Source organism: Pongo pygmaeus, chromosome 2 (assembly GCF_028885625.2).
Source record: "Pongo pygmaeus isolate AG05252 chromosome 2, NHGRI_mPonPyg2-v2.0_pri, whole genome shotgun sequence".
Lineage (NCBI taxonomy): Eukaryota > Metazoa > Chordata > Mammalia > Primates > Hominidae > Pongo > Pongo pygmaeus.
The window spans coordinates 203,867,601-203,882,823 of NC_085930.1; the positions used below are offsets into that span (position 1 = coordinate 203,867,601).

General features: G+C 52.5%; 1 protein-coding gene across 12 annotated transcripts in view; it reads right to left on the reverse strand.

The window, feature by feature from the left end:
• TMEM44 (transmembrane protein 44) overlaps nt 1–14,403 on the reverse strand; it is a 45,246-nt gene extending 30,843 nt beyond the window's left edge. For 3 of the 12 annotated variants that reach the window (XM_063662570.1, XM_063662569.1, XM_063662578.1), the window contains exons 1-5: nt 13,866–14,395; nt 10,455–10,581; nt 7,686–7,779; nt 5,362–5,528; nt 5,056–5,142 (exon numbers count right to left, since the gene is read on the reverse strand). In XM_063662570.1, the coding sequence (XP_063518640.1) occupies nt 5,056–5,142; nt 5,362–5,528; nt 7,686–7,779; nt 10,455–10,581; nt 13,866–14,011 (621 nt within the window). In that variant the 5' untranslated portion in view covers nt 14,012–14,395. Of the gene's footprint in view, nt 1–5,055; nt 5,143–5,361; nt 5,529–7,685; nt 7,780–10,454; nt 10,582–13,379; nt 13,796–13,865 lie in introns of those variants that run through there. The other 9 variants (XM_063662579.1, XM_054483802.2, XM_063662572.1 and 6 more) reach the window with 8 other exon arrangements.
• Between the last annotated feature and the right edge of the window lie 820 nt (nt 14,404–15,223).

Below are 15,223 nucleotides of genomic sequence, written 5' to 3' on the forward strand. Positions count from 1 at the left end.
GATGAGTTATAAATAAACTAAATTATAATTCATTAGATGAGTTCATATATATAAATTATAATTTTTATATAATTTAGTTTTATATAAATTAAATTATATATAGTTAAGTTTATAATTTAGTTTATATATATAATTCAGTTTATATATAATACATATAAAATGTAGTTTATATATTATATATAAACTATATATTATATATAAACTATATATAATATATAATCTATGTATATAATATATATAAACTATATATATAATATATATAAACTATATATAATATATATAAACTACACACATAATATATATAAACTATATATATAATATATAAAAACTATATATAATATATATAAACTACATATAATATATAAACTATATATAATATATATAAACTATATATAATATATATAAACTATATATAAACTATATATAATATATATATAAACTATATATAATATATATATACTATATATAATATATATATATAAACTCATTAGATGAGTCATTAAATATGTTCATTTGGTGACCATATTTACAGATATATAGGCCTTGGCTAGGGAATGGGAAAAATTCAGGAGAAAAAGCATGTTTTGGCCGATTTTGTCCCATTTTAAATTTAATTCTCAAAAACAATCCTTAAGAGTGTCACATTTCCTTCTGTGTCCCCTCCAGTTTTGTCCCCAGGCCTCCCTGTGTCTGGCCTGCCCCCTGAAGACTGCTTAACCGAGAGAGCAGAGTCCCACGCTTCTCCGTGGAGCAGCCGGCTGGGAGGGTGAGCCCTGGCCCACTGGGCCCAGAGGCTGAGGGTGGAGACGACGCCCTTTCCCATCGGCCCTTCATATCTCACACAGGAAGCAGCACTGCTATGGCTAAAGGTGCTTGGGGCCCCCTGACCTAACCACCCAGCACCATGTTACAGAGTACACTGACGGCCAGAGGGGAGGTGGTGGGCAGAGCGGGGCTGGGCCTGGGCCTCCTGCCTCTTGGCCTTGCTCTTGCTGCTGCTCAGGATGAACCGCACTGGGGAGCCCTCTGCCCTCGCTCGCATGCTAAGCCAGCGACAGTGCCCACTGTCCTCCAAATCAGTCTCTTCTCAGGGTCAGTCCTGGGGCCGACCCTGAAAAAAATAGAGAGCTCTATTTATCTGCAGTGCCAGACATACAGTAGATGCTTAACCACTGCTTCAAGAACGGAACTGGATTGTGACTGGATGAGACATGGCAGTCCCTCTCCAACCTAGGCAGGCCTTGCCTACAGACAGGACGGAGGCCGGCGGCACGCTCCAGCCTGGGCTGCCTGGCACATCCATGCAAGGGGCTGGAGGCAGGACAGGCCTCGGATGGTCTCTGCAGCTGCCAGGACTCCTGGTGTCAGCACAACGCTTCACTCATCAGTGGGTGTTTCGTACCCCTGTCCCATTCAAGGACTCACTCCTGGAGCAACGGGAACTTTCTCACCAAAGCCACCCAGCCATCTTCTCCTCAGCAACCTCACCATGGCCAAATTAGGAGCAGCTTCTGGGAGAGCCAGGGTCTGAAGCCATGCTGGCCTGGCTTCCCAGAACACCCCAAACCCTGCTGGGTTTCTCCCTATGAAGGGAACCCTAGCTCTGGGCTCTTCCTCCTGGAACCAGAGTCACTGAGAGGCGGCAGCAGCTCCTTCCCTAGAAATACGGCATGTTTCCTTTCCTGAGTCCCCAGGGCAATCTCACCCTATCGTCCTGCCCAGGGGTCCTCAGGCTTCAATACCTTGTAGTGATGGGGAGACGACTACCTCCTAAGGCAGGGGTAATGCTGGCGGCTCTCCAGATGCTGGGCACTGTGCAGTGTCTTACCCTGAAGTTCTTCCTTTTACTCAACAGGAAGGGGCCGGGCACAGTGGCTCACACCTGTAATCCCAGCACTTTAGAAGGCCGAGGCGGGTGGATCACCGAATGTCAGGAGTTCGAGACCAGCCTGGCCAACATGGAGAAACCCCGTCTCTACTAAAAATACAAAAATTAGCTGGGCGTGGTGGTGCATGCCTGTAGTTCCAGCTACTCGGGAGGCTGAGGCAGAAGAATCGCTTGAACCCAGGAGGCGGAGTTTGCAGTGAGCCAAGATCGCGCTATTGCACTCCAGCCTGGCTGACAAGTGAAACCCCGTCTCAAAAAAAAAAAAAAAAAAATACCAGGAAGGAGCCCACCCCCAACCTCTTCCCTGTCTTGGTTCTGTTCTCTGAGACTTAAGAGAACAAGGCTGCTCTTTCTGCCCCCACACAGCCCTTCTGATTCCTGCACTCATCAGCTTCCTTTTTTCCAGGCCAGATTAAATTGCTCTCTAAGTGTTTGCTGACCCCTACCATGATCGGGCCCCAGGTGCCTGCAATGCAGTGGGAAATGACACAGACAAGGCCACTGCCCTCAAGGTGCTAACATTCCACCTCAGGACCGGGCAGCAACCGGGAAAATAAAGGGGCACATTTCAGGTTGTTACAGATGCTCTGAAAAAAATAAAGCAGAGTGAGGGGACACAGTGGTGGGGCTGGCCTGGGGGCTGTTTTAGGTGGGGTGGTGTTATGAGTTGCAATGTGTGCCCCCAAAAGATGTTGAAGTCCCTAGGCTGGGCGTGGTGGCTCAAACCTGTGATCCTAGCACTCGGGGAGGCCAGGGCGGGCAGATCACTTGAGGTCAGTAGTTTGAGACCAGCCTGGCCAACATGGTGAAATCTCGTTTCTACTAAAAATACAAAAATTAGCCGGGTGTGGTGGCGTGCGCCTGTAATCCCAGCTACTTGGGAGGCTGAGGCACAGAATCACTGGAACCCGGGAGGCAGAGGCTGCAGTCAGCTGAGATTGCGTCATGCACTCCAGTCTGGGCAACAGAGCGAGACTCTGTCTCAAAAAAAAAGAAAAGATGTTGAAGTCCCAACCCCCAGTGTCTGTGAATGTGACCTTATTTGGAAATAGGGTCTTTGTGGATGATCAAGTCAAGATGAGGTCATTAGGATGGGTCCTATTCCAATGTCGTTATAAAAAGGAGCAAGTCGGACACAGAAAGGTACGGAGGGGAAGGCCGCGTGAAACCCAGGGTTACCACAAGCCAAGGAGCTACCCGAACCTGGGAGAGGAGCGAGGCCTGGAACAGATGCTTCCCTAGTGCCTGCAGAGGGAGCACGGCCCTGCCGGCACCTTGATCTCAGACTTCTGACCGATGGCACCAAGACAATAAACTTCTGTTGTTGAAAGTTAGTGGCACTTTGTTACGACAGCCCTAGGGAGCTACTACCGGTGGCCAGGGCACGGTGCCAGCTTCTTCAAAGGCCTTCGTGCAATGTGGTCTCCCAGCTCTGACACCACCCTGGTGAGCCACCCCGGTGGGCTGCTGAGCTGAGCCCAGTGCTCACCACTCTCCCCTCCATTAATCTAAAGACAGCACAGCTGCTGATGAGGCCCAGGCCCCGCGAGGCTTCTGGCAGTCACAGCATAGAATGCAGCTTCACTGCCTTCACCAACAACCGCAAACAACCCTCCAGCCCTGAATCCTGTTCCCCTGGAGCTGCTATTCAAGCAAGATGCTCTTGGGCAAGTAATTTTTCTTTTAGATGGAGTAGTGCTCAGTCACCTAGGCTGGAATGCAGCGGCACGATCTCGGCTCACTGCAACCCCCACCTCCTGGATTCAAGTGATCCTCCCTGCCTCGGCCTCCAGAGTAGCTGGGATTACAGGCACCCGCCACCACGCCTGGCTAGTTTTTGTATTTTTGGTAGAGACGGGGTTTCAGCATGTTGGCCAGGATGGCCTTGAACTCCTGACCTCAGGTGATCCACCCGCCTCGGCCTCCCGAAGTGCTGGGATTACAGGCGTGAGCCACTGCGCCCAGCTGATTCTTTTCAGACTAAATGGGCCTACGACATGCCATGGAGTTGAGTTTGCCCACTGTTCCGTCAGTGAGATGGGAACAGTTGTCTCAGAGTCGTCTGCAGAGGAAACTTGGCAGAGCAGCTGTCACACGTCCACAGTGTCTCGCTGTTTCTCAGGCGCTTTCACGCATGGGGGCTTTTCCTGTGTGCTCTCCTCTGCCGATGGCCTTACCCTAGCCTGTGTCCTCAAATTCACGTTCCCTTCTGAGGTAACATGACGCCTCCCCACCACCCCACGGTCTGGCGGTGTAAACAGTTTTCACCCTTGCTCATTTGAAGAGCGTAGGAGCCTTCTCTCTCTCTTCTGAAACCCCAAACATTTGTTTCTGTCTTTCTTGAAGCGTTAGGAGATGCTGCTTCACATTCCCGTGTCTTCCATGAGACTGTGAGCTCCCGGAGGGCAAGCGCTCGTCCCTGCTCACATCTTACTCCCTACAGCGCTGGCCGACACAGGGCCTCCCTCAACGTGGATGCCTGGAGAATGCCTGCCAATAAGACACTCTTTTTTTTTTTTCAGATGGAGTTTTGCTCTTGTTGCCCAGGCTGGAGTGCAGTGGCGCAATCTCAGCTCACTGCAACCTCTGCCTCCCGGGTTCAAGCGATTCTCCGCCTCAGCCTCCAGAGTAGCTGGGATTATAAGCATGCACCACCACGCCTGGCTAATTTTTGGATTTTAGTAGAGACAGGGTTTCACTGTGTTGGTCAGGCTGGTCTCAAACTCCTGACCTCAAGTGATCCGCCCGCCTCGGCCTCCCAAAGTGCTGGGATTCCAGGCGTGAGCCCCCACGCCCGGCCTAAGATCTACACAGAACCTCATACCTGGCTGCCTGGAGTCTCTCAGATCTCTTTCTCTCATGGATTTAGCCTCAGGGGCTTTTTCCTCAGAGCCTGCTTTTCATTTGCTATAGGAAATGGGGAAGAACACACGGGCTTTCCCCGAGAGGCTCCCGCCGTCCTCAGGACACCCTGGGTTGGCTGCCCATTTTCCACACACACCCACTCCTTGCTGTCATACACACTAAGGCTCTTCCGAAAAAGCTGAGTCCACGTGCATGCACACACGGTGACGCCACACCCCCGCCTCATGACCCTCTCAGGATGCTCCCAGATGCCCTGAGACCTGCCATGTGACCCACAGTCCCAGCCCCACCCCCGGCCTCACAATTCTGGAGAGGGGGGGGATCCGAGAAGCCCAGGAGCCAAAGGCGGCAACGCTACCCAGCAGGTAGCCGAGGATCTCAGTATTTTCCTGCAAGAACGAACAGGTGATCCACCATCAGCACTCTGCAGAGACTGCCCATGTGCCCCAAGAAACAGCCAAAGCTCAGAAGTCCTTTTCTGCTTTTAGAGGGTTTCTTCCAACAAAGGAAGGCTTAACCCCACTCCCCCAGCCCCTGCCTCATCCCACCCTGGGCATTTGGCAGGACATGCAGTACCCCGAGTCCTTCCCACGGTGGCCCAGCCTCACCGGCAGCAGGCTCGCCAGCAGCCTCCGCTGCGGCCCCCGGATGGTGGCTGAAGCCTTCGGGACAGCAACCCAGAGAGCCCAGCACGGGCCCAGGCTCAGCGGCAGGGCCAGGGCAAACATACTGGCCCTGAGCTGCCGCCTCCTCTTCCTCTCTCGGGCTTCCTGATCTGCAATAGACACCAAAATCCCACATGGCTCCTGGAACCCAGACCTTGTCAGATCAGATAGCTGCGTGGGAAGAACTGGTGTCAGCTCCCCACATGATGCTAAAGCGGGTTCCCACGTTATTCTGCAGGCCAGCTCCTCCCCACCCTTCAGGGCCCTGTAGTTGTATCACCTCTTCAAGGAGCCTTTCCTCTCCACCACTGACTGCACACCCCGCCCCCATAACGTGTTGTTCTCCTTCCTCAGGCAGAGATGACATTATCTTCTCTCGTATGCACCTGCATGCAGATAGCAGTGCCTTTTCTGGACTAGAGCTCCTAAGGATAAGGCACCATCCCCTGGTGGTTTCTACAATCTCCGCAGAGCAGAACTAGTACAAGTGTAGTACAAGCATTGACCAGTGAATCAGCGACAGCACCAGTGGGAACTGTGCGCAGGACAAACAGCAATGAGCAGTGTCTTTGTCCTTGAACTGTAAGATAGGCACTCCTCTGAGCAATTCTGTTTATCTTTTCTTTTAGAGATGAGGTCTCACTAGGTTGCCCAGGCTAGAGTTGAACTCCTGGGCTCAAGCAATCTCCCACCTTGGCCTCATGAGTGGCTGGGATTCCGGGTGTAAGCCACTGCCCAGCTCTCTCCTGAGAAACTCTAAGAAGAGCATTTCTCTTCTGGGCAGCACTGAGCCGCTGAGGGCATCCTGCACTACACACTGATGCTGCATCCCCTCTGATTTATTTTTGAGACAGGGTCTTGCTCTGTCACCTAGGCTGGAGTGCAGTGGCACAATCACAGCTCACTGCAGCCTCCACCTCCTGGGCTCAAGTGATCCTCCCACCTCAGTCTCCCAAACAGCTGGGACCACAGGCATGCACCATCATGCCCAGCTACTTTTAAAAATGTTTGTAGGGATAGGGTCTTGCTATGTTGCCCAGGCTGGCCTCAAACTTTTGGCCTCAAGCAATCTTCCTAACTCAGCCTCCCAAAGTGCTGGGATTACAGGCATGAGCCACCGCACCACTTGGTTTATCCCCTTTTTTTTTTGAGACTGAGTTTTGCTCTTGTTGCCCACGTTGGAGTGCAGTTGTGCGATCTGCAACCTCCAGTTCCCGGGTTTAAGCAATTCTCCTGCCTCAGCCTCCCGAGTAGCTGGGATTATAGGTGCATGCCACCGCATCCAGCTAATTTTCGTATTTTTTTAGTAGAGACAGGGTTTCACCATGTTGGCCAGGCTGGTCTTGAACTCCTGACCTTAAAATGATCTGCTTGCCTCGGCCTCCCAAAGTGCTGGGATTACAGGTGTGGGCCACCACGCCCGGCCCCCTCATCCCCTCTTCGAACAAGGGCCCAAGCACACGGCTGACCCTTCTCAAGGAGCTGCAACCGCAGATACTCGGGGCCACTCATCCTGGCCCAGTCATTTCCAAGTCCTGCTGTGTCTGTGGTGCCCCGTGCCCATTCCTGGCATCCACTTCCAGTAGCTGTGAAGCTTCGTTTGACCACCCCGAACTTGCACACTAAGCTATCACTGCTCATGCCCATGCCCTCTGCTCCACACCTCCTCCTAGCCTTTGCCCATGCTGCTCTGTGTGCCTGGAGTGCGCTGCCTGTGGCCCCAGCTCTAGTACCCCATGCTTCCTTGACACCAGCAGCCCTTCCCTCCCTCTGGCTGCCCACAGTGTGCACACACCTCCAAGCTGGCAGCCCTAACGAGATCCTCTCCTTTTTTTTGGGGGGGGGGTGTTGTTTTTGTTTTTTGTTTGTTTTTGAGATGGAGTCTCGCTCTGTCGCCCAGGCTGGAGTGCAACGGCGCAATCTCAGCTCACTGCAACCTCCGCCTCCCGGGTTCAAGCAATTCTCCTGCCTCAGCTTCCCAAGAAGCTGGAACTACAGGCGCCCGCCACCACACTCGGCTAATTTTTGTATTTTTAGTAGAGACAGGGGTTTCACCATGTTGGCCAGGATGGTCTCGATCTCTTGACCTCGTGATCTGCCCACCTCGGTCTCCCACAGTGCTGGGATTACTGGCGTGAGCCACCGTGCCCAGCTCTTCTCCTTTGTGCCTGGCTGGGGCCCACTCAGGGAGTGATAAGGAGTAGGCATTCGGCATGCTGATGAATGAATGGGTGAATAAAGACAGGAAAAGACAGCCACACACTCACCTGAGTTAGACTTGAATTTGGATCCACAGACTGGGAAGAGAATGAACATAAAGTTCACTAAGTCAATAGCTGCTAGGTAGGCACCAGTGAAAACCTGGGAGCAAACGGGAAGAGAGTCTTGGCATTCAAGCATCTTTCCTCAGCCCCTACAGAGTTTGTCATCCGGGACCCTGTATCGCAAAGGTTACACTGATGCGGTGCTTCCTCATGTACTCCTCCAGGGACACCTCCCACCAACCCCGGAAAAGTCCATTATCATGTCCACTTGGCTGATGAGGAGATGAGGTGTTTATATGATTGAACCTAAGGTATGCAGATGCCCACCAGTAGGGTTGGGATAAGAGCCCAGCCCTCCAGCTCTATTCCACACGCTTCCCACTGCGTGAGGCAGTCTCTGCTGTGTACCTTTGGCCCACTGAGCTTCTCTGGCCCTCAGTTTCCCCATCTGTAAAACGAGCAAACTAACAGTGCCTCCCTCAAAGACTGTCAGGAACCTTACTTGAGACAGTACATGGGCAGTGTTTAGACCAGTATCCATGGGAAAGCAAACTACCTCTAAAGGCACCAGCTCCTCTGATAGTAGAGTTAGCGGTGAAGAACTTGCATTGTGGAGTTTGAATCGCGGAATCTTGGTACTGCTACTTACTAGATGGGTGACCCTTAACCTCTCTATGCTTTAGTCTCTACATCTGTAGAACAGGAATAATGAGGACACTCATGTCATAGGATGCTGGGATTCCAGGAGTCAACACAAAACGGTCTGTAGTGCCAAGTATGTAGTTAAGTTTTTTTTTTTTTTTTGAGACGGAGTCTCACTCTGTTGCCCAGGCTGGAGCACAGTGGCGCGATCTCGGCTCACTGCAAGCTCCACCTCCTGGGTTCACGCCATTCTCCTGCCTCAGCCTCCCGAGAAGCTGGGACTACAGGCACCCGCCACCACGCTCGGCTAATTTTTTTTTGTATTTTTAGTAGAAACGGGGTAGTTTTTAATAAATATTATTATTGGACTTGAGCTGGGACCTATTGTATTTTTTTTTTTTTTTGAGATGAAGTCTTGCTGTTGCCCAGGCTGGAGTGCAGTGGCATGATCTCGGCTTACTGCAACCTCTGCCTCCCAGGTTCAAGTGATTCTCCTGCCTCAGCCCACTGAGTAGCTGGGACTACAGGCACACGCCACCACACCCAGCTAGTTTTCTCCATGTTGGCCAGGCTGGTCTCGATCTCCTGACCTCAGGCAATCTGCCCACCTCAGCCTCCCAAAGTGCTGGGATTGCAGGCATGAACCACTGCGCCCAGCTGGCCCTATTGTATTCTATTAGCTAATGAGAATGGGCACCCAAAATGAAAGGTGATTTGCTTTTGAGACAACACTGCTTGAAGCAGGGTCTAGAATGCTCCAAATCTGTGCTCTGCCCACTGAGCTGCCTTCCTTCATTTCTACCTGGATGGGCATAAGACCAAGACCAGTCCCATGAGGTGCCTCCCCAGGAGGGCACAACAGGTTTTCCTGTGGATATGTGTTTTGGGATGGGAGCCTTCCACACAGGTTTGTTTGAGGGCCTAGGCTTTTGGGAAACTTGAAAGTACTTCTCACTTGCCCCAAAGCCTACACCACTACCTGGGAAAGGATTCAGCCACCCTACATAAGCTGGGGCTGGGTCAAAGCTCTAAATGACTATTTATTGGGCACTTACTAGGTGCCAGGTGCTGTTTTAAGTGATGGGGATACAGCAGTGAACAAATCCTTGCCCTTGTAGAGCTGACACTCTAATGGGAGTTCACATACAAGAATAAACAGGTCAGGCGTGGTGGCTCAGGCCTGTAATCCTAGCACGTTGGGAGGCCGAGGCAGGCAGGTTGTCCTGAGCTCAGGAGTTCGAGACCAGCCTGGGCAAAATGGTGAAACCCCGTCTCTATTAAAAACACAAAAAATTAGCTGGTGTGGTAGTATGCGCCTGTAATCCCAGTTACTCGGCTGAGGCAGGAGAATTGCTTGAACCCAGGAGACGGAGGCTGTGGTGAGCCAAGACCACGCCATTGCACTCCAGCCTGGGCGACAGAGCAAGACTCTGTCTCAAAAAGAAAGAAAAAAAGAAATACATATAAGTAAAGTATATGGTGTATTAGGGATTAAGCTATAGAAAAAAAAATAGATTAGAATAAGGGAATCCAGAACACTGATGGAAGAGGTGGGTCACCATTGTAAGCAGGGGAGGTCTTATTGAGAAGGTGACTTTTTTTTTTTTTGCTTGTTTTTTGAGACAGAGTCTCGCTCTGTCACCCAGGCTGGAGTGCAGTGGGGTGATCTCGGCTCACTGCAACCTCTGCCTCCCAGGTTCAAGTGATGCTCCCTGCCTCAACCTCCCAAGTAGCTGGGATTACAGGCGTGCACCACATCTGGCTAATTTTTGTATTTTTAGTAGAGACAGGGTTTCACCATGTTGGCCAGGCTGGTCTCGAACTCCTGACCTCAAGTGATCCGCCCGCCTCGGCCTCCCAAAGTGCTGATTACAGTGTGAGCCACCGCTCCCGGCCATGAGAAGTGACTTTTGAGCAAAGACTTGAAGGACTAAGCAGGGAGCCAAGTGGATATCAGGAACAAGAGCTTCTGAACGGGGCAGAAAGAACAGCAAGGCACAGGTTCTGAGGTGACACTGTGCTATGCATGTTGAAGCAACAAGACAGAAGCCACCACGGCTGCAGCAGAGAGAAAAGCCAGGCCTCTCTTAGTGCTGGCCTAAGCCACTGTCAGCTGTGGGCCCAACATACCTGGATTGTGAGCTGTCTGGCCAGAACAGCCCCGACGGTGTCACACAAACTGGTCAGGAGGCAGCACGCAGCACATAGCGCCGACTGGTCCTGTCTGGATTTCTGTGCACATCTCAGATACAGAAGCCTGGGGTGACAGGGGTGTGGACAGAACACAGGAACCATGAGTTTGGACCCAAACTCGTGCATCTGAAAAGGGCAACTGTGACTCTGCATCGTCAGGGAGTGCTTTCTGCCCACGGTATTTAGGACGTGTTTTTGAACTTAGTTTACAGATGGGAAACAATCAGAAGACTCCAGAGCCGCCTGTCCAGACGCCCATGGCAGGAGCTAGACCTCATGAGATGTGAAGACACCGCCTCTTTGGGCGAAGAGGAATTACTTTCCGACTCCAAATCAGGATGGCTCCATTTGATGACCCCCCACTTAGCACTGAAAAAGTAGCCATCAGGTTTTATTTTTGAAAAGGAAACAGAAGGGTTATAAAAGTAACTCAGGCTGGGTACGGTGGCTCAACGCCTGTAATCCCAGCACTTTGGGAGGCCGAGGCAGGAGGATCCTCTGAGCTCAGGAGTTCGAGACCATCCTGGCCAACATGGTGAAACCCTGTCTCTACTAAAAATACAAAAACTAGCCGGGTGTAGTGGCGAGTGCCTGTAATCCCAGCTACTTGGGAGGCTGAGGCAGGAGAATTGCTTGAACCCAGGAGGCAGAGGTTGCAGTGAGCTGAGATCGCGCCACTGCACTCCAGCCTGGGCGACAAAGCGAGACTCCGTCTCAAAAAAAAAAAAAAAAAAAAGTAACCCAACCACTGCAGATAACTGCAGAGCACAGTTAATTGCCTGAATTAAAAAGACAACTTGTTTTTCTGAAATACATTCAAGTGAAATTCTTCTAAACCATCTGTGAAGTGGGGCAGCCTGGCTTCTGCTGGCCTGTGTCCATGTTCTTCACACACAGAGCCCTTTTGGCACTTTGAGCTGTCCCTCCCTCAGTGCCCCCACTGTCGCTTCTCCCCTTACAGCCCCTCCCCAGTCCATATCCACCGGAGAAGATGCACGGAAGGGCAGGAAGGGGCTGGCTGTTTCTATCAGCGTCACTGATAGGGCCTCTGAAACATGCTGTCGTACATGCCTCCTTGCTACATTCCTCTGGAGACACTGAGGCAGGGCGGCAGCTCTGGCTTCATTTCCACCCACCAGAGGGTGGTACTCATTCCACATCCTTAGGACTATTTAGCTGATTCTGAGCGCCTGTCCTTGGGAATGGTGGATGAGGACAGAAGGCTCTTGGCTTTCTAAACATCTCCTGACCTGCTGGCCCAAGCCTGAAGCTCACAGTGGCAACATCAACTGGAATCTGGGCCCTGGGCTCCTAAAACCAATTCAAGACCAAGGAGTGGAGATTCTTAAACTGGAGACTCCCAGAGGTGGACCCAAATTAGAAATAATTTATATCAACCCTCCCATTTGAGAGGACAAAACTGAGGCCTCTGGTGAGAAGGTGAGCTAATGGTGGTCTTCTGGCTTCACCCGCAGGGTCTCTGCTCCGTACCCTGTTGTTCTCAGCCACTTCCCCAGCTCTTGGGGCCAGGGTTCCAGCTGACCTCAACCTAGTCCACACACCACTCCGAAGACACATTCTTCTAAGAGAAAGGGGAGCAGGGGAGGTTCAGGGATGGCAAGGCCCTGAAAACAAATGGGTATGTCCAGATCCCAGGCAGGGTGAGAAGCAGAGGCTCACTCTTAACCCCTCCAAGGTTGGCAAAGTGCCTAACAGTGCTGGTCTGAGGACAGCTGTGAGGAACAAAAGGATAATGCGTGTCCAGTGCCTTGTTAGTTTCCAGCCTCTGATCTGGACAGTTTAATCTCTTTTACCAGCCTGCCCCTTTTCAATAGGATCTGGGGTTTTGGTTCTTTCCTTTCACTCAGACAAGTTATTTAACCTCTCAGAACCTCAGGGTTCCCTACTGAAAGTGGGGGTAACAGCACCAACCTCCTGGTGCTGATATTGTGAGTGGCAGGCATTGAATGAGTTAATGAATGCAACACTGGGCCCACAGTAAATGTTCTAGGCGTCTTTTTTATTTGCATTCCAGTCACTGGGTAGTGGGGCTGCAGAATCTCTGCAATACGACCAAATGCCTTAGGAGAATATCCACTGAGTGCCTACGGGGAGACAGTTCTAACCTCTCCCAGGGGTGCTGGTCCTTTCAACCCTGCCAGGGGATGCTTGGGCGGCACCATCCTGAGCACTGCTAGTGGATTTCCATGCCTAGGACAGAGCGGCTGAGGACCTGGAGATTCACTCTTAGAACTTACGCTACGGTGGGCATCTGGACAAACCCGTCCAGGTGCTGGACAGACCAGGGCAAAGACAGGCCAGTTGGATCATCACTACCTCCCTTCCCACCTAAGAGGACTTTGGGTAAACTGAGGCCAGAAACGTCAAGGGACTTGCCAAGGTCCTAAGAGTTGGTGGCCTAGCTGGAGCAATACAAATGATGTTTAATGAGCATTTACTAAGTGCTTTAACGGTACTGATTCATCGAATCCTCCCATCATCCTATGAGGTATTATCTCCGGTCATAGGAGGCCCAGAGAGGTTCTGGAGCTTGCCCAGGTCACACCGCGAGTCAATGGAGAAGGGCTGACAACAGCACCCAGGGCTCGCGGTGTCCTCGGGGCCCCATCCGCTGCACCACCCAGCCTCCTCCCTTTGGCTCACAGCCCAGCTTCCCTGTGCGTGGGATCCGGAAACAAGTATCCCACTTCAGTCTACAGAGCAATGTTCCATTGGATCCTATTACTGAGCCATCTCCTTCATCCCCCTTTCCGCCCCCTCCTCTAGGTTTCTGAGAGGGAGCAGCAGGGGCGTGGCGCCCGTTTCCCCGCCCGACAGCCCCCCGACCCCGGGCCCCATTACAGCGCGTGGGCGGCGATCCAGCAGGAGGAGGCGCAGATCCACAGGCCGAAGGAGATGCAGACGCGGTGGCGGGCGAAGCAGCGGTCCAGGTAGTCCCAGTCCCAGAGCGCGGGCGCGGGGCTGGGCGCCTCCCCCATGGCGCGGCTGGGCGCGCGGCGCGGGGCCGGGAACCTGGGCGCAGCCTCCCTCGCCGCGGGCAGCCCCGAGCTTCGCCGCCCCGCGTCCCCTTCTCTGGGTTCCGTTCCGCCGCGGCGGCTCCAGCCGAGCGCACCGACCGCAGGCAGAGAAGGGCGCGCTCCCGGGCGCGGGCGGCGGCGGTGGCGAAGGCGCCGGGGAAAAGTTTCCGGGACCGCGCGCTCCCCACCCCTCGCGCTATTGTCGGGGGTCGGCGGGGCGGAGGCCGCCCCCCAGCGGCGGGAGCCGGGAGCTGCCCGGGCACAAAGACTGCGGCCCCCGCCCCCCGCCGACCTCTTCGCGGTCACCCACCTCCAACATCCTGGCCGGAGCTGGGAGGGCGGCTGGGCTCGGGGACGACCGAGTCCCTGCCGGTCGCTGTAAGGCACGGCGTCCCTTCCTGCATATTCCGCACATTTCCTGAGCCAACAGCAATTAGTTGCGCTGCTGAAGCGCATGGGTGCTGGGATCCCGAGGGGAAGGGGGCCTGGTCCTGATCGCAGACAGGGCGCAGTAAAAAGCGTGGGGTGCACGCCAGGAAGGAGGAAACAAACGTGCCGGAGAACAAATACCCCCACATCTGCCTCTCACTCTCCTTTCTGAAGCTGCCAACGGCACCCTCCGCCCCCAGGCAGTCGCCCAAGCCCGGCTCCTGAATGTCGTCCTAGCCCACCGTCCCCGCAGCCAAGAGCTGGTTATCTCTGCAACCGGCCGCATCCCGTCCAGCCACACGCCGCGCAGTTCGAGTACACAGGGCTGTTTTTCTTGAGAGTCAACTATTATTGTAATTTTTAAATCTCCTTATTGATTTTAGTAAGTTTGTTTAAAGCAAGACATGACTTGAAACAAATATTTCTACAGAAGGAGCAGGATTGAAAAAAAAGGAGAAAAAAATCATTTTTTTTAATTTTCAAAAACTACAGCTTTATTGAGATATTATTTATATGCCATAAACATAGTCTTTTTTTTTTTTTAGAGTCTCACTCTGTTGCCCGGGCTGGAGTGCAATGGCGTGGTCTTGGCTCACTGCAACCTCTGCCTCCCAGGTTCAAGCAATTCTCCCGCCTCAGCCTCCCAAGTAACTGGGACTACAGGCGCGTGCCACCACCCCCGACTAATTTTTGTATTTTTAGTAGAGATGGAGTTTCATCATGTTGGCCAGGCTGGTCTTGAACTCCTGACCTCGTGATCCGCCCGCCTCAACCTCTTAAAGTGCTGGGAGTACAGGCGTGGGCCACCACGTCCGGCCAACATAGTCCTTTTAAAATCTACAATTCTGGCCAGGCACAGTGGCTTACGCCTGTAGTCCCTGCACTTTGGGAGGCTGAGGCAGGCGGATCACTTGAGGTCAGGAGTTCAAGACCAGCCTGGTCAACATGGTGAAACACCGTCTCTACTAAAAATACAAAAATTAGCCGGGCATGGTGGTGCATGCCTGTAATCCCAGCACTTTGGGAGGCCGAGGCAGGTGGACCACTTGAGGTCAGGAGTTTGAGACCATCCTGGCCAACATGGTGAAACTTCATCTCTACTAAAAATACAAAAATTAGCCAGGCATGGTGGCGGGTGCCTGTAATCCCAGCTACTCGGGAGACTGAGGCAGGAGAATCGCTTGAACCCGGGAGGCAGAGATTGCTGTGAGCTGAGATGGCGCCACTGCACTCCAGCCT